The 18,886-nt window shown below is 32.3% G+C and overlaps 2 protein-coding genes and 1 pseudogene across 3 annotated transcripts; 1 reads left to right on the forward strand and 2 right to left on the reverse strand.

Moving 5' to 3' along the window:
• The first annotated feature begins 3,472 nt into the window (after positions 1-3,472).
• Positions 3,473-5,134, forward strand: LOC117923890 (annotated as a pseudogene).
• Positions 5,135-5,422: 288 nt separating this feature from the next.
• On the reverse strand, positions 5,423-8,804 carry LOC117924108 (protein-S-isoprenylcysteine O-methyltransferase A-like). Its single transcript, XM_034842669.1, has 2 exons — positions 8,729-8,804; positions 5,423-6,434 (listed from the first exon to the last, which is right to left on the reverse strand). Exon 2 carries the CDS (start codon positions 6,262-6,264, stop codon positions 5,671-5,673), a length of 594 nt encoding a protein of 197 aa, XP_034698560.1. The 5' UTR covers positions 6,265-6,434; positions 8,729-8,804; the 3' UTR covers positions 5,423-5,670.
• Positions 8,805-10,931: 2,127 nt separating this feature from the next.
• Positions 10,932-18,600, reverse strand: LOC117923365 (superoxide dismutase [Fe] 3, chloroplastic-like). Of its 2 annotated transcripts, XM_034841622.1 has the most exons (9): positions 18,490-18,600; positions 18,054-18,194; positions 15,857-15,940; positions 14,850-15,041; positions 13,158-13,329; positions 11,629-11,702; positions 11,522-11,548; positions 11,401-11,424; positions 10,932-11,320 (listed from the first exon to the last, which is right to left on the reverse strand). In XM_034841622.1, exons 2-9 carry the CDS (start codon positions 18,147-18,149, stop codon positions 11,195-11,197), a joined length of 795 nt encoding a protein of 264 aa, XP_034697513.1. In that variant the 5' UTR covers positions 18,150-18,194; positions 18,490-18,600; the 3' UTR covers positions 10,932-11,194. The 2 variants fall into 2 exon arrangements, with proteins under 2 accessions (XP_034697513.1, XP_034697514.1); XM_034841623.1 differs by lacking the exon at positions 15,857-15,940.
• Between the last annotated feature and the right edge of the window lie 286 nt (positions 18,601-18,886).

The raw sequence follows: 18,886 nt of genomic DNA on the forward strand, positions 1-18,886 counted from the left end.
GTCCATGCTGATTTTAGTAAACGAGTGTGCTCGCTTGCTAGCTTTGTTGAAGGTGTAGTAGTCGATTTTGCCTTGTTACGAGTCATAGGGCCCATACATGTGCTGTGTGTTGATTGAGTAATGACTATCTTGCCATCACCCTTGTTGACATGTGTAGCTTGAGTCTCTTTAAATGTAATCATCTTAGGAGTGATCAATTTCTTAGTGAAAAAGATGAGAGACAGAGATATTCCACTAGGCGTATTAGAAATTTGTATACACAAATTTTGTGAAGTTCTACAATATAAGCAAAACAATAGAAAAATATGTGAAACAAAAATGTATTAAAATTAATAATTGTGGGGTACAATTTTAGTGCTAATATTCTTTAGAAAAGAATATTTTCTCTCTAATTTTTTAGTTTTGATCACAATCCGAAACCAGACAATGAGAGTGTTTTTTTTTTTCCTCAAAGTCAATCAAGGGCCTAGAGTAGCTTATTCCCGAATGACTTTGTTGAAAGGCAAATAACATGTGTGTAGTTCTTCTACGATTTCTTGAACTTGTACAAAGCTTTTGTGAAACCTCTTTTTTTGTGTGGAATCATTTTGTTGATCTGAAGTCTAAATTTAGAATCCCTAAGATTTAGTTGGTTAATTCAAAGAATTTGGTTCCTTGATTTTAATAACTTTCATTAAGAAAATTTGTTAACAGGAGAACATTTATTTTTATTTCTCTTTTGACTTCAATTGGAAGATTTGTTTCCTTTAAAAATTGTTCAACGAGAGAAGATTTATTTATTTATTTTAATTCTCTTTCGACTACAATTGAAAGATTTAATTTTATTGTAAAACTAAATTTTGTAATCTTTCAAATTTCATCACACATCACCTTTTGAATATATGCCAAATATTAAATGTGTGTGACATTTACTTGAACCCTAAAATTTTGTTGAATTGGGAAGCCACATTTTTTAAGACCAATTTAGTGATATTTTAATTCACTAAATTTTTTTTGATGTCTATAGAGGGATAAAGATCAACATTTTTATTTTTTTCTTCAAGATCATTACGTTCTCCATCTTTCTTTTTATATATTTTGTTCAAGTTTTTTGTTGCAAATTTTTTTTCAGTTATTTTTTATTTGGTTTTTTGCCATAGCTTTTTGTCTAGGTTTTTTCTATTGTCTTTTATTAGAGATTTTTGTGGTTATTTTTAGTTGAGATTTTTTGTATTTATGTTTTTGTTAGGATTTGTAGTTGTTTCTATTAAGGTTTTTAGGTGTTGTATTTTATTAAAATTTTATTAGGGTTTTATCCCATTTGTTTTGTTTTGTTTTGTTCTGTTCTGGGTTTTTGTTTTTGGCTTTCTTCAATTTCTTTTAAACTTCTATGATGTTTTTTTGTTAGGGTTTCTATAATTATTTTTTTGTTAGGATTTTTTATAGTTATTTTTTTGTTGAAGATTTTTGTTTGGTTTTTTTGTTGGTGTTTTTGTTTTTTATTAGGGTTGTTTATAATTGGGGTTTTATGGGTTTTGAAGATAATAACAAATAGATAGATATTTTAACCAAGCTTTGTAGAAAAAATGGAAACTTGATCTCGTTTAAGTTCTTTTAAATTATAACTTAATAACAATATAGTTCATGTCATTATAATCAAATTCTCTATAGATGAAAGGAAAATTTAACCTCGATTAAGTTCTTTTTAAATAAAACTTAACTATAATATCGTTTAAATTATCATTATGATTGCGAACTTATATAAAATGGAAAAAAAATAAATGTATTATAAAGAAATAGTGAAATCAATATAATGAAAAAAGAATGGGAAGATGATGTTTTTGGAGGAAGTGCACTTCAAATGACCATGTTGAATAAGAATGAAAACAAGTTATTTGAGAGATAAGAGAATAGTAAGTGGATTATGAGATGAGAAAAAAAAAAAATAAAACAAATTAGAAACATAATGGGTGTTCATGAGACAAGAAAGAAGAAAGGTTTTTTTTGTAATTTTTGTTAGAAAAGCTTGTGTATTTCTTCTAATCAAGTACAAATGCGTTTGACAATGATTTTAGGAAGTATTTCTAACATTTTTAATACTAGAAATTTTTTATCCTTTAAGTATTAAAAGTACTAAAACGCTTTCTAGAATCACTATCAAACGTACTATAAATATGTCATCATTTTTAGAAGATGAGCTTGTATGCTTTTAATCACTTCTATTCTTATAAAAATCATTTTCAAATAAACTCTTATTCTTTAACGAGTAAAATGTATTTTTATAAGTAACTCAAATCATGCATTGATACTGAAAGCAACTACACCCATTATTTTGATTAATCCATTTATTTTTCTTTCCAAAAAGAGCCCTATATGATTTATAAGATATGGAAAAACATCTTATGGAATGGAAATGCATGCATGCATTTTTGGGTCCCATCTCTATTAAGGGAAAAAAAAGTCTCTAAAGATATGAAAACAAAAATAATGAAAATTGCTTTTAAAAAACATGAAAAGAAAGGAAACAAAGAAGAAAGATAAACCAAGAATGAAAGAATCGTGAAATGTTCCCATTAATTTGTTCTTCAATGAAATTCTAGCAATAAAAAATACGATTTATCCCTCGTAAAATAATTTATAATATTATTTATTTATAAATTTTATTTATTTTGTAATATAATTAAAGATTTTTAAATTTTGAAAAATAATTTAAAAATAATAAAACGAAGCTGACATGGGAATAGATTTAAATAATCCCCCGTGAGAGCCTCCTTCACATGCTCACAAAAGCAATCTCCACTTTGGAGTTTGAAGCATGTTGCTCGCTCATTCCCTTTTTCACTACTTTTGGTGTTTTCAACATGTTGGCCATTACCCTTTTCACCAAGCACACTATATAATCATATCATTACACTCTCTTTTGCCTTCTTAAACCTACCATTAATACCCCAAGAATCACATTCCAATCTTAATCATCCTTATTAATCAAGGGTTTTCCTCTTAAACACCAACACTAGAGTTAAGAAATCCCGCAACCCGGGTTAATCCAACTTCATATTTCAAAGCCCAACTTGATAATAAACCTAATCAAATGCTTCATTACGCCATACATTGATTAAGGACAATCAAGCACTTGGCTTATAAGCTTAACTGTCTAAAAAAGAATGCATAAAAGCAAAGATTAGGAGGACAATGACCTCACTTTCTTAATGATAAACAAATCTGGGTGTATTAGGTGGTGAGAATAAAGGCTAATTAGCACTTGCCCCATGTTCCCAACAAGACTTTATCACTCTCCTTTCCTTCAAAGATCAAACCAAAGATACTACAATTGGCTTTACTTGCTGCCTTTGCCTTCCCTGTATTAGTTTCTGACCTTCACATCAACTGCTAAGAACACTTGAGTTCATGTGTGGACAATTCCTTAAAATGCTTATAAAAGGAGATATGGTGAGGAGCGGCTCATTTACTATTACTCATTCTTCACTTTTCCATGGCCAAGGTCTCATTTTCCCTTCTCTTTGCTCTCTACTTCCTATTCTTGCAGTGGGGTCTTGTCCCATATACTGCAACTGCATATAATGCATCAGGTCTCAGCTATGATTTCTATGAAAAGAGTTGCCCTAATGTGGAGAGGATCATCCACAATGTGGTCTCTCAGAAGCTTACAGAAGCTTTTTCTACAGCTGGTGGAGCTCTCCGCATCTTCTTCCATGACTGCTTTGTTGAGGTTGGTTCTGTTCCTCCAACTCTTCTGGTTTGGAGATTTTAAACATCAATGGCTCTCTCTCTAATAGTTTTAAGTGGTTGGGCATACCTGTATTACATAGAAAACATAACCTAATCATGATAGTTTTCACACAGAAGGATTTCGCCTAGGACTTTAATACTAATCATACAGAAGCATCGAGTTCATATCTGCTTCAAAGATTGCAGTACAACTCTATCTATATATGCGATATTCCCGGAAAATAGTATCAGTATAATGTAAATGAATGCATATGCAGACATGGTATCACTGTTTCTAGTTATCAGGAAACCTGAACCTGTTAAATGACAACTATCTACTCTTTGTTTGATGATTTTTTTTGAAGGGCTGCGATGCATCAGTGTTGATAGCATCAAGCAAGACAAACAAGGCAGAGAGGGATGCTGAAATAAACCTATCACTACCTGGAGACGGTTATGAAGTATTCTTCAGAGCCAAGAGGGCTTTGGAGTTGCAGTGCCCTGGCATAGTATCTTGCACCGATGTCATGGCAATTGCCACCAGAGACCTGCTTAACTTGGTAAACATTTTTGCTGTTATTTGTTATCCTATTGGATGGATGGTAGGGCAGTCCAGAGGTATCCTGAACGTCAATAACTCTAAATCATGATGCAGCCTGATCTAATCTCGAGTCTATGGCACCCAGCAGCCTAATTGGATCATCCATTGAGTTCAATTTAGTCAAGACTCCAAATTTCATTCTGTTTAACTGGGTTCTGTACAACATATGATACTGTTTTTGAGGGGTTTAAGAACATTAACTTGTTTCAATTTCTCAGGTAGGAGCCCCAAGGTGGGAAGTGCTAAAAGGGAGAAGGGATGGGCTTGTATCCAAGGCTTCAAGAGTGGCTGGAAACATTCCAGAACCGACTCAAACAGTCTCTGAACTGATATCTCTCTTCAAGTCCAAAGGGCTGTCTGTCCTAGACATGGTGGCCTTATCCGGAGGCCACACCATAGGTTTCTCACACTGTGACCAGTTCATGTCAAGAATCTACAGCTTCAACAAGACATTTGACATAGATCCTACCATGGACAAGGACTATGCCCAAATGCTTAAGAATCATGTCCAGAGAAGACATTTGATCGAAATATCGTTCTGCCCAATGATGTGAGTACACCACAGGCATTTGACAATGCCTACTACACTAATCTTCAAAAGGGCCTCGGCTTGCTATCAAGCGATCAGATATTGGCTTTGGACCCAACTACTCAGGGTTATGTGAATTCAATGGCCGAAAATCAACAAGTTTTTTTCCGTCACTTTGTTAGAGCCATGATCAAGTTGGGTGAAATTGGTGTTAAGACAGGAAGCAATGGTGAGATCAGACGAGATTGTGGTGTTTTCAACAGTTAAAAATCATTTGCCCCTTGTCCAGCAGTGTTTGAGTGTATTCCTTAAGATTATAATCTATTTCTATAACCTAAATCACTTTATATTATAGTATTAGCTTGGCCTAACAAGGCTTTGAACACATTAACCTTATCATGGAGCCATAAACATCATTCTATAACACAGAAAATTCTTATGTAGAATAAATAAGCTTAATCCATCAATAACTTACCACACATTATCCATTGCTCTCCCTTCAGTTTCTTTGAATTGGATGAGAAAGGACCAAACTTGAGTTTGATCAATTCACAAGGCCGCATTGCACTTAAAAAACTGATCAGAAAGCCGTAAGAGATATGTTTACTGGATTAATATTACTTTTCAATAGAGAAATCTCCGTTTGAGCAGACCAAATGAAAATTTACAGTCAAGAAGATGATTCTTGCAACTTAAAACTATCAACAGCTTGAGCTTAATTCAGTGATTGCTTCATCAGTAACTTTCACGGAAACAGCATTTAGTGTTGTTGATGACAAAGAGGAATTAATATGAAAACCAAGTCAACCCCAATAACAAGTCTGCTATAGCTTCACTTTATAAACGGCACCCCAGAAGGCACATGCCTAGCATATTCCACATACTGTGACCCAAAGAACTGCCTCAAGAAATGTTCTTCATATGGTATCCGGTCGGCAAAGAACTTCCAAACAACCACCGCAAACGCAATTGTGGATATGGGATTGCAGAGCATTATCTGAGTTCCAACTGACCAGATGAGAAAACCACAGTATCCTGGGTGACGGACAAATCTATATACTCCATAAGTAACCAATTTGTGTTGCTCGTCACGATGAATCCTGATCATGTGAGTGAAGGCTTGACTGGCTGTCAGAATTGCTATTTTCCGTATGATTTCTCCGATGACAACCATCACAAGGCCCAAGTTGCTTATCCACCAGAATTCCTTCAACCCAGGAAACAAGAAAATTTCAAGCAAGTACTCCAGCAGTGAACAAATTAATGCCAGCAGGTAGTGTTTGCTGATCAAGAGGTCTCTGCAAGTTACATTTGATTTCCCATGAATGGCAACTGCTAAAATATATTCAGAACTGTGAAAGATGAGTATTGCCATTAACATTTGAGAAAGCTGTCTGCAAGATGTGTGGCTGAAGATTTCAGTCATTTTTGGCAGACAAGTAGATCAAGTTACTCAGTGATGGACACTAATGAGGCATGGAGAATCAGGCCCTCTCAGTGCAGGATGAGGACAAAGAAACTTTTTGGGTTTGCTTTAGACCTGAAAATGATCTGGAACTGTACAATAACCAAAAAGATGTTCTAGAATGGCAGTTCCTGAGAAAGAGAAATTCCAGAAATAGAATTAAGAAAGCAGTGAGTAATTATCAGTAAAATAAGAGGGTGCTGGAAAGGAAGTAAAAAATTCGAATAGACAGCTTCAGATGAAATCTATGAGATCAACAAGAAACTTCCCTAGATAAGAGTAACATCCTTGCCAAAAGCTTCTGAATCAGATCTGACAATGGCATTGGCAAGGAAAAATAATACTTGAAATCCATTTTAACTGTCTACAAAATCACTCCAATAGTTCGCCCATTAGAATGGATCCTAATCTAACAAACAGTCTCCATGAGATAAGCTTAAACAACGAGAATGTTAATATAGATGAATAGTAAGGCCATAAAGGGTAAAATTAAAAATGAATGCATTTAGGAGAACAGATAGTAGCATCAATAGAGAACAAGACAAAAACAATTGGTTGAGATGCTTTCATTATGTGCAATTAAGATCAGTTGCACCATTGTGAAGGAATGATATGATTTCATTCTAAAGATGCTACAAGGTCATGGGAAAGATGAAAGCAGCAAGCAAGGTTCTAGGATTAACTAGAGATATAGTTTTAGGGAAAACCGAATGAAAAATAGAATAAGCTTTACTACCCTTAAATGACTCATATATCACAATATCAATATGAATTTAACATATAAAAACAAATCTGAACTTGTAAAGTTTTGACAAGTGCATTAATGAGGCTTAAATAAACATTAAAAAGACAATGTTTGCGAGTCCCGATTGAACTTGTGCAAATCCTTACCATTTTATCCAAAAACAACTCGGCTAGTTTATCCACACTTCTTTTTTGATTGATAAAACAAAATAAGTTAAATGACAGTTTAAAATGCAATGGCACGCCCATAATCATGCTTGGCTCATAGCTCTTGTGTTCATGATGTGACCATACAATTTGAGCTCTGTATATGATATGGGGGAGCTCATCCATCTCCGAACCATCACCAAAGAAGGGAAAAAAAGGTTGTATGCATGCTTGTGTGGCCTCATGTAATCATTAAAATCCAATTTGATTAAGGAAATTATTCTTTGGAATAAACAAAATCAGGAGGATGTCGGATGGACAAAATTAAAGAACAAAATTATACACTTATGTTAAACCATGGATCATGCATGCTATAATTAAACCAAAATAATTTCTTGTAAGAATTTTCTCAATTTAATGGGCAAGAAAAATCTTTGCTCCATGCATAGCCTTAAAGCAGCATTGCTTAATATCATATCCAAAGATCTCCATGATTGACTATTTACTCTAGTATCAAAGGTCAAGAATATTTACATCAATTCAAATTTCAATAGTATCTTATAATTCTATATTGTCTAATATAATGCCTTTAATTTCTCTATAAACTAACCTACACACATCTATAGGAGGGCTGAATTTTGTAGAAACCTACGTCAAAACTTTTAGACATGCTGATTAGAAAACATCCCTAAACCCAAATCCAACCATGAGTTAATTACAATACGATTGTTTGATTTAGAATTGGTATATGAATACCCGAATCACATTACAAACCTAAAAGTATAATCTTTTAGTAGTAAATTGAATATCATCCAAACAAGATCTAGAAGAAAGTTGATGGAACAGATAAAGGAATGACATAACATTGCTAGTAAAGGACAGAAGAAGTATAAGAATATTGCCCAGTTCAATCACCTCTAATTCGCATGGTATCTCCAACAAGATGCAAAGACGAATAAAACAGAAAGAAATACTGTTTGTCAGATTTCCCTTTTTCAGGTAAGTATTTTCCATCCAAACAAACAGGAGCCAACAGGAAACTTTTGGGAATGAGAATTGAAATCTAATGAGTTGAAATTCCACTGTTTGGATAAAATATATAAATGAGATGATTTCAAATTCAAAATCATCACCGTTTTTCGCAAGAAAAATTCTGAGCTTCTTCATAAATTTCCAGGATTTTTCAATAAAATATTTTTGATGTTTTTCAACAACAATTTTCTGGGTTTTTCATCAAACAAACTTGCTGAAATACACAATGTCATGAATAACGAAGTCAAGATAAGCGTAACAAAATCAAAACTACAGAAACCAACCATTAAACACTAAAAATATCATCACAAACACCTACCCAAACACACCCCTAGGATTATAAAAACAGAAATGCCTGACACCCAAAATTCAACTTCCTTTACTTTACCATCTTTTTTTTTTTTCTTTTTTTTTTTGAATTTTTCTCATGAGAGAAACAGAAACCGAGAGAATTTCAGACAGTAAAAAGAGAACATCTTTGAATCTCAATATTTACGCTTACAAGTTTGCAATAATTTTCTGGGCAAAGAATTTGACCATCTTCTACCTTTTGATCCACAGAGTCGACCTGAGTGACAGAATCCATTTTCGAATGAAAATCGCGGCAGATTTACAGTCGGTTAATGGACCCGAGTCCTTGGGCTTTTGGGACCATGGGTTGGGCTCAGTTTTTGGCCCGGCCCGGCTCTTCCTCCACTTCTTTTCTCATATCTCAATTTTGAAAATCATCGGCTTGTTTGAAGGTGTGATTTTAAAATAGTTTTATGTTTTCTAAAATTTGTATTTGAAAATTATTTTTAAGAAACAGTTTCTAAAAAAGAAATTGAAATAGTGAAATAGGAGAACAAGTAAAAGTTTTTTTTATCGGTTTTTCAAAATAAAAGGAAACATGGAGAAACATACAAATAATTTATAAAACAACATAAAGCAAGCATTTTTTTATTCCTTTTTCTCAACTAATACCAAAAATATTTAAATATGATTTTTTTTTTAGAATTGAAAATATTTTTCTAAATTTTATTTAATTTTTCTAAAATATTTTTATGATGCAAAAAAATTTCAGTTGAAGTGAAACTTGATACATAGAATTTAATAATTTCTAAAAATAATTTAAAATTTAATATTAAAAAGTATGGAATCAAAATCAATCCAATTAATATTAAAAATTCACATACCAAAAGTCATCCAAAAGACTTAGTTTTTTATTTTACTTATAATTATATATATATTTTAAATTATTAAACAAATAAAGTCCAGATCAAATAAGACTTCATAATTTTTTAAAAATAATTTTAAGTTCAACTACCAATTAAAATGACTTTGTTGTTCTCTTCCGCATAAAATTATATTTTTTTTCAATTTTTCTTTAGATAAATAAACTTTAAATTAAGCAAAATTTAGTACACTAGATTCGTTAATAAGTTTATTCATTTTTAAAAAAGAATTTGAAACTCAAAAAAAAAAAAAAAACTAACCGACTACTAGAAATTGGGCAACTAAAACTTATTAAAAATGATTTATTATTTGTTCTTACACATTTCTAATAAATAAATGAACTTTAAATCAAACAAAAGTTAATATGTTAAATTTATTAATAAGTTTAGTCATTTTTAGAAGTAGTTTGAAACTCAATAGGCCTAGTTAGTATTATAAAATAATAGAGTCATGTTATTTTTTCTTTTCATATAATTATATTTTAGTGAATTTTCTTTTTAGCCAAACATATTCTAAATTAAATGAGATTAAATTAGACGATACTATCAATGAATATACTAATTTATAAGAATAATTAGAATTAAAAAAATCAACACAATTAATTACAAAATTGAATTAAATTAATCCATCTATTTTTTAATTAAGTATTGTATGTATGTAGTGAAAAACTTGAATTATTTAAATTTTTAAAAATAAATCTTTCTTGTTTTTAGATTCATTTTAAATAAAATACCATTAACCTTTATTATTTTAATATTATTATTATTCATTAAAAAAAATCAATTCTATCTTTAAATATCCATATTTTATATTATAAGATATGCTAAAATTGTATTATTTTAATATCATTATTCATATTTTACTAAAATTTATTTATTTTATTAAAATGTATTTATTTAAACAAGGTTATTTATTTATTTTTCTTTAAAAAATATTTTTAAGAACATCTCGTCAACCTCATTATGTTTAGAAAACACTATAAAACCTATTTTTTATTCTTTTAACTTAAAAATAAATTTAAGAAAATATGAGCATACGAAACCATAATTCCTACTAGTTTATATATATATATATATTTAAAAATTAAATAACAAAATTTAAGAATATGATGTAAAAAAAATTAAAGATTATTTGACAACATTTTCAAAAATAGTTTTAAGAATGGTTCTTACAAAAAAAAAAAAAAAAAAAATAATTAATTATTTTTTAGAATAAAATTTTATTGGAGAACTCAAATATGAAAAATATTTTGTATTTTTCTATTTTTAAAAATGGTCAAAACATAAATATATCATACTAACACCTTAATACATAAAAATTTTCAAATTATAAAAGCAACTTTTCTTTTACACTCATTCTACATATATACAGAGTTTATAACAAATGAAACTTATCATGTATTAATTAATTATTATTTGATTTTTTTTTTCAAAGTTTTTTTGAAAGTCAATTATATGTGCCAAATTTATTATTCAGCTTACAACAGAGCCTGTTTGACTAATATTTCATCATAAATAAGCAATTGTTAGGCTGCATACAAGCAGACAAGTACACTGCAAAACCTAATCCTATTACTCCTCTAAACCCAAAACAATGGCCGGGTTAGCTTGAACTCAAAACCTCTTATACTAAAATCATCAGGTTGGTTTCAATCCGACAACCTCTCAGGTTAACATCATTAGAGACAATTCCCTAGATGTCATCAGACCAACAGCTGAATGGTAGAGCAGAAGCAAAGAAAGGAAGAGAGGCTTTAGGCTATGGGGATTTTTGGTTCGCCTAGGTTCACAAAGGCCTCAGCCCTGGCCATGCGCGCGGCTGCAGCATTCCAAGACACAAGGTGGTTCATGAACACATTCGCGTACTTCCCTTTGTCGTTCTGGTTACAAGAATTCCAAGGATCAAGACGAGAAACTTTTCAGGATGGAGAGTTTAGAAATGGTTGTGATGGTTGCATACCTTGTAATCCAGATAATAAGCATGCTGCAAGATGGTAAACACGAGAAAAATTAGTGGGTTATTGTCTAAGAAGATGAATGAGAGTTGAGAGGGAGAGGGAGAGGGAGAGGGATGAACATACCTCCCACACGTCCAAGCTGATGATGGGCTGCAAAAGAAGATATCATCAAACAAAAGTGCATACAATTGAAACATGGGAGATCAATAAGGATATGTAGATTGACTCACAATGTCGTCCCACACAATTGGGTTTATGGCGTTGGATGTTTTTACCACTGCAAGACATCTCTCATTTCTCTTCACTGGAGCACTCACAACAAGGAGAAGAAAAGCGCAATTATTAGTTGAGTTTGATCAAAATGAAACACAAATATTCAACCAATTTTCCTTAAAGATCTGGGTTTATAATGTATATTATGCTCTATACATGTACCATCTGGCTTCAAGTGCAGACTCATACCAGTAGATTGAACTGACACCTTCAATTAATTAGAGCTTTGATACTATGTAGAGTTATATACTTGGGCTTTTGCCATAACACGCCTAAACCAGCCTCATAGGTAGCCTTTTTTGGCCTTGTATCTGGGTTCAAACTCCCACATTAAATAAGGCTCTGATATCATATTAAACAACAAAATTTCCTTAAAATTTAAGCTGTTAAATGATAGACCAACAATATATATAAACACATTTGATTTTAGACCTAACAAGCACAAAGCATATCATAATATCCTATAACGAACAGCCGAAGAGCATCTAAGCATTTAGCAATAGGACAATATTTTTCTTCCCACTCTGATTAAATAGAGGTCTTGAGTTCAAGTCTTCATATCTTATTCCCCCCATCTTTTCATATGTCATTTGCTTCTCCACATGCAGAAATAGGCTGCATGTGAGGGAGGGTGTTGGTTTAATATGCATTATTAGTTTATTACCTAATAACTTGAGTTTTTCGGTCAAATTAGTAGCCTTGATTCCCAACATCTCTATTTTCTCCATCACCCACCCCACAAAACAAAAACTAGAAAGAAAGTTTATATTGCTATATATAGAGAATAGTTGAGTAAAAATAGAATACAAAATAATTAACCAGACTACCTTTAACTAGAACCAAGGTTTAGCAACATAAGAATATTCTTCTCCATACACTTTGGGTTTAATTAGGAATTTTTTCTTTTTCTTTTTATGAAAAATACATACACAGGCTGGAACCTTGATGAGTGAAATTAAGTATATGATTTAAGAAACTACGGTCCCTACTCCTACCACTTCAATTTGAGAAACCAAATACATTCATGAGATTTTTAAGCCCTATTTAAGATATGTTCTCAAATGCAAAAAGTAACCTTGGAAGCTCAAACGTAACTTTTAAGAGTGTTTGGATAAAACTCTCAACCATGGGCTCCACACTTCCCAATGTGATTTACTACCATTACGGAGAAGCAGGGAGACCCATATTTTTCCTTAAACGTGATGCAAGAAGTAGATTTTTATTTAATTAAATTTTTTTAAAATATCATAGTTATTCTTATGGTATTTTCAAAATACATTTCCCCAACATAAAATTCAATTGTTACTTTTGCTTCTACTTCTAATGCTAAGCATAGAAGTTAAATGCTATCCCAAATACCCCTTTAATTTATAGCCCCATCCTGCAATAAATTTTCCTTAAGAAAAAGAAATTAATTATATATAAATCTAAAGCACTAACTATTCCAGTCACATGAAGAATAAAATTCTATGAAGTAAGGTCTTACAAACGAGCCAAACCCATCCAGAGCCAAATAATGTGAGGGCTGCTTCTAAAAACTTCTCCTTGAAATTAGTGAAGGAACCAAAATCCTTTTCAATCTGCTCAAGAAGACCTAGTCTAGGCATGTCCCCACCTCCTGGTTGCATGGATTCCCAAAAGAAGTCATGATTCCAAACCTGCAAACTTAGATCCATGAGATAACTAAGACGCTGTGGAAGACAAAGTTTTTCAGATTTCCATACCAAATAAATACAAAGATAAAACCTACCAACATGTTTTCCACGGAACATGGAATTATATTAGAATAGAAAATGACACATGTGACAAAGGTTATATCTGGGGAAAAAGAAAAATCATGGAAGACAATTCACACCAATTAGTGGCATCACAAGTTAGATTTCAGTTTTAAAACATGCAAAGAAACCAATACTTGGGAATGAAAATATTTCCAAGAATTATGTGTTTCAAATTCTCGTAGCACGTCAATTTGATTTCCTCTAAAAGAGATGTTTCTAGAGCTTTGACTGGAAAGCTAGGAACTTCCGAAAAGGAGCTTCTACAGCAATGAATCACTGGCTAGCTAATAAGTGAAGAAGATTAAAACTATTGCTACTAGAAACTAATGACATGCTGCAACATGGAGAGCATAAAGGGAAAACAAACCAATTCCTTCACCTTTCTCTGAATTTGAAAGTGGAAAAAACTGACCACCACCAAAATCACCAAGTAAAAAATTTCACTAGAGGTGGCAAATTTAACTAGCTATTTGGTAAACAAAAAAAGAATGAGTATGCTATATCTAGCTTCAGAAGGGCCAAGCTACACTTTAGTTATCCATTGAATAGGCTTGACAGTTGACACAGATAATAGTGAGTGATCTTAGAGAAAAATCCACATGCCAACATATGGATTATAGAACTAGTTGATGCCAATTTTCAAAAAACTTCAACTAGCATTCAGAAGGATGAAAGAACCCAAAAAACCAAGCTAAAGAATGTAATGTAAAGATTCAACATGCAGCTCTAAGGCTGGAAATGGTACATTCTGATGTCCTTTTGTCATCTCTCATCACCATGCCGGGATCCTTTCAACCAGACACAATTTGACGAATGCAGTGCTTTATCCTTCTTAATGGATCTAATAACCCATTCTCCTGTAGAGAAGCTATTGTAATTTCACATCTGGTGATATATGTTTCACAGACATCATAAGGATGGAATTAATCACATGCAATGATCATTGTGGAGGACAAACTCCATGACCTCCACCCAGATGAGTTGACTTTACAAGACAGCTCCCAATAGGATAGATAATCAAAACAAAAAATGGACACAAACCAACCCCCCAACCCTACCCACCCTCTCCCCCTTGCATGTGTTTGCCCTTCCAACCAATACATTTAAACATAAGTTTAAGAAACCAAAAACCATTTCATCACTAGAGGCCAAACAGTTGAAGCCCATTACTGATATGCTAACCTAGATATAACATCAAAATAATTTTCAATGAAGTAAAACTCAAAGCACACTGTTAGGTAACAAGTTTAACTAGCCAGTACACCGACAATCAAGAAATGTTTTAGCCAATTCCATCAATCATGAGAAATCCACTGTCCAAACCACTGGCACTGCAAGCAAGCTCATTCAGGCAATTCAAAATTTTAATGCTAGTGAGCCTTCACCAACCATAGACATACCTGAGCAGCATTATTGAATTCAGGTAAGGGGTTCCCATTGTTATATGTTACTTTGACAAGCTCATCCAAAGTGTGGCCATATAGTACGTCATCCTTCTCAAGTTGTTTGTTCAAACCTTCCACATAACCTCGGTGATGCTCTCCCCAATGCATCTCCAGTGTCCTCCGACTCATATGTGGTTCTAAAGCATCCTACAAATACAAAGAAAAACAGCTCAATCAGGATCAGGACTTATAGGACCCTTTTTCCAAAAAGATGACAAAAAGGATAACTAAAGTGCATAACTAGTATACAATAGATTACTGTCAATAGGCCATGAATATTGGTGATCTGAACACCCAAATGCCCTTCATAAAAATATGAACTATACTAAAACCTGACTTGATCAGTTTGACATGAAATTCTCTATGAGAGTTACATCGGAAGTAGGCAATTCCCTAAATGTATTAACATATGGAAATTTCTGTCATAAATATCTGTCTCTGTTCATAATCTGATAAAATGCAAACTCATAATCATCTGATTGGAGATTGGACCAGTCTAAGAATAGAAGATCTCCTACATGGAACGCACTTGGTGGTGGATCCACACCCATTTTAATTAAGGATACGTCATTTGCATTTGCCATCCACCTAAATGAAATGTTAATAATGAAGATCTATTTCAAATTTTCCATTAATCAAACACTTGAGGAATACAATTAAGTCCCCATAATCATGATGGATTATGTTCAGAAAAATGCACTTTGAATGACACTTGCCCTTCTAGTTATAAAGCTGTCTCAATAATCTGATATACAGGTGCTATGCAAGGGCTATAATTTACAAAGACCGGCCATTGTTTCAGATGTAAGCATAGATATAAAACTAAAATCAATAATAATAAAAAATTTCTGTTAAGAAAATAACAAAAGCGGTTATAAGTTTATGAGGGTCAATCCATATCTTATTGTTAGTGGGAAACTTGTTAACAAAAAATATAAATAAAAAAAAAATGATTCACCTACAAGTTTATATGGAGGGGCTTTCAGACCATAGAAGGCAAGAACTTTTGAAGCTTTTTGTGATCCATGAAACTGTCCTTTGTGCCGCTGACACAGAATAAAAAGAGAAATGATATACAAGCCATGAATGTTAAATTCAATAGGGGAGAAATTTACTATGAAGAAGAACAATATGGAAATAGTTCCTTTTTCATTTTAATAAATATAGAGAAAGTTTGTGTTCCCAAGGCAATCACAGACAGTAGTAGCCAAATCACTTCAAACTTATATCAAATAGGTGCTTTTCACATGTACAAATACATGAGATGAAGATAAAAAACAGAATCAGCTTTGGAGCTTCATAGCTAGAAAATTTTCAGATGTTGTGAAATAGAGAATTATAGCACTAAAAAACTCAATAATCTAGAAAATAAATATATAAAGAAAGCTTAAGAGGTCCCTTAAAGGTTTAAATAAATGAATAATGCATTTTAAGTTGTTAGCCCAAACATGGAGCTGTTTGATACATCATATGATAGAATGCATATTTTACAATTTTCACAACACAGGTTCTGGGGCCCACTCATGCCCCAATCTTCCTTTGATCTCTATTTATAAAAATAAAATCATTCTATACAGTCTAAGGCATTTGCATAGTCAAAACAATGTGAATGGTCAATTTCACAAAAAAGATTCGAGTTTCAATGCAATCTAAGTCACTGTTCTCCAATCCAACCCAAGCCATAAGGAATGCAAACTTGAAGAGAGCAAGCAATACCACATCTGTGAAGGGATTTCATCAAAATTTCTTGTGAGTAGCTAACAATAGTCAAACTTCAATTGAAATCCCTAGACTAGCCTTAAGAGGCAAAAACACCTATCATTGTTCAACACTACTATCTGTTCAAAACATAAGTCAAAACTACTAAAAGATGTAGTAGACGCAACAATAGTTAGATAGTCACTTTGATTATTTTTATTCTCACCTAAATTTGATGATTTACCCTTACTTGACTTTGAATCACTCCAAACCACTTTCTTGATTTTCTTATTTTTATTGGGACTAGCATTTTTCTTATAAGATAATTCTTTCTTTAAATTATTTACTTCATAAGTTAATGACTCTTTACTTTTATGACACTCATAATTTTCTTTTTCCAAGAAGACTACTTTATTGAAAAGTGACAATTTTTTATTTATTGAAATAAACAATTTATGTTTGTTGCCTTTTTATTCAAGAAGAAAAGATTCACAAAAAGATTCTTGCTTTTCTGAGTTTTTTATTCAACATTTTTTATGCGTTTTTTCCCAGCAAGAAAACTTTTTCACCGATCAAAAGTAAACTTTTTTTCTATTCTTTAAATTCCATGAAAGATCAAGGACAAAAATCAAAGAAAACTTTTACTTCAAGGGGTTAATGACTCTTACTTTTATGGCACTTATAATTTTCTTTTCCCAAGAAGGCAATTTTATTGGAAAGTGATTTTTTTATATTCAAATTAACAAGTTTTTCTTATAGCCTTTTTTTATTCAAAGGACAAAGATTCACACAAAGATTCTTATTTATAAAGTTTTTTATTCACAATTTTATTTTCTTTATGTAATTTTTTTCAATCATGAAAAACTTTTTCACAAACAAAAAGTAAACTTTTTCTTTTTTGTTCTTTAAATTCCATAAAAACAAAATCAAAGACAAGAATTGAAAAAAATTTTGATATGTAAATTTTTTTCCTACTCTAATATTGATTGAACGTTTGTAAATTTTGATGTGTTCAATTATTTTAACTCAAAAAGCCCTGCCCCAAAGAACCAAGAGCACAGAGCAAGCTTTAAAAAGGCTTGTTGAAATAAAGAAAGCATTTGGGAACCAAAAATAGCCAAGGAAGCATGACCCTACCTATTGTGGCATTCCATTGCAATTCTTTATAGAAAACAGAAGAGATTCTCTCTGTTTATCCTATAGCAGAATTCTGGGAGGACCCCACAAGAGATCCCTTGTTGGAATGCCACAATCAAACCCTGCACTCATCTTTCTGCCTTTAGGCATAAACTTTTTTATCATGGGTTCGCATAGGCAGATCATAAATAACCATAGAGAATACAAACACATTTTTCCAGTTCAAATAATAAAACAAAATAAAAAAGCACAGAAATAAAGTTCATGAGACTAAAGCAGCAAGCAGTTTTCTAAGCAAGTAAAAACACACACAAACATGCATACCAGATTTTGGAGCTTGGGGCACTTCCATCTCTGAGATAAGTCGGTTAAAAGAACATGAGAGCTAGCTGGGAAAGAATTATTACAACAGTAGCCCATTTCTTCCTTTTCTTCCCTTCTTCCCTTACAGCTAAACCAACATCTCTGCAAAACCATAACTTCACTTCATTACAAATCTCACAATCATTCAAAATGCACACACCTACTTCAAACTTTCAAACATATGCATTGAGCTTTATCTTCACAAAAAAAGTCACACTTTTTCATCAAAATTTGAGATGAAGTTGAAGTAGGAAATGAGCAAAAAAATACAAATGCGCCTTCCCCGCGTTTACAGTCCTTCAGGCGTTTCATCAAACTCCTTGTGTGCGAGATCAAAACCCATATTTCCAAGCAAATTTCAACGCTTATATACATCATATACATTGTATTCGAGTACCTCTGAAGTGGGATTTCTCTATATTTATATGTATATCTGACTGGTGCTGGTGCGTGTTGATTTTGCTTCTTCTCAGGCTTTGCAGCTCTGAATGAAGATAATGGAATGCTTTTGATTTGACAGGGTTTCTCCATTTGATTTTGTTTGGTAAGGCCCATAAATGTGAAGGCGTTGATCTTGGGCTGAGATTTTATTGGGCCATCAAATCTGGGCCTATTCCAGCGCATAACTAGTCCAATTCAAAAGCTATTGAAATTTTTGGAACAATTTTGTGAAAGAAATATGTACTATAAGGGATGAGATTGTTGAAGGATATTTTTGTTCCAAAGAAGTTTTATTTCATACTTTTAAAATATAATTATCATTTTTACGAATTTGCATTTTCAATGTCACTTTT

This window comes from Vitis riparia, chromosome 10 (genome assembly GCF_004353265.1).
Source record: "Vitis riparia cultivar Riparia Gloire de Montpellier isolate 1030 chromosome 10, EGFV_Vit.rip_1.0, whole genome shotgun sequence".
Classification (NCBI taxonomy): domain Eukaryota; kingdom Viridiplantae; phylum Streptophyta; class Magnoliopsida; order Vitales; family Vitaceae; genus Vitis; species Vitis riparia.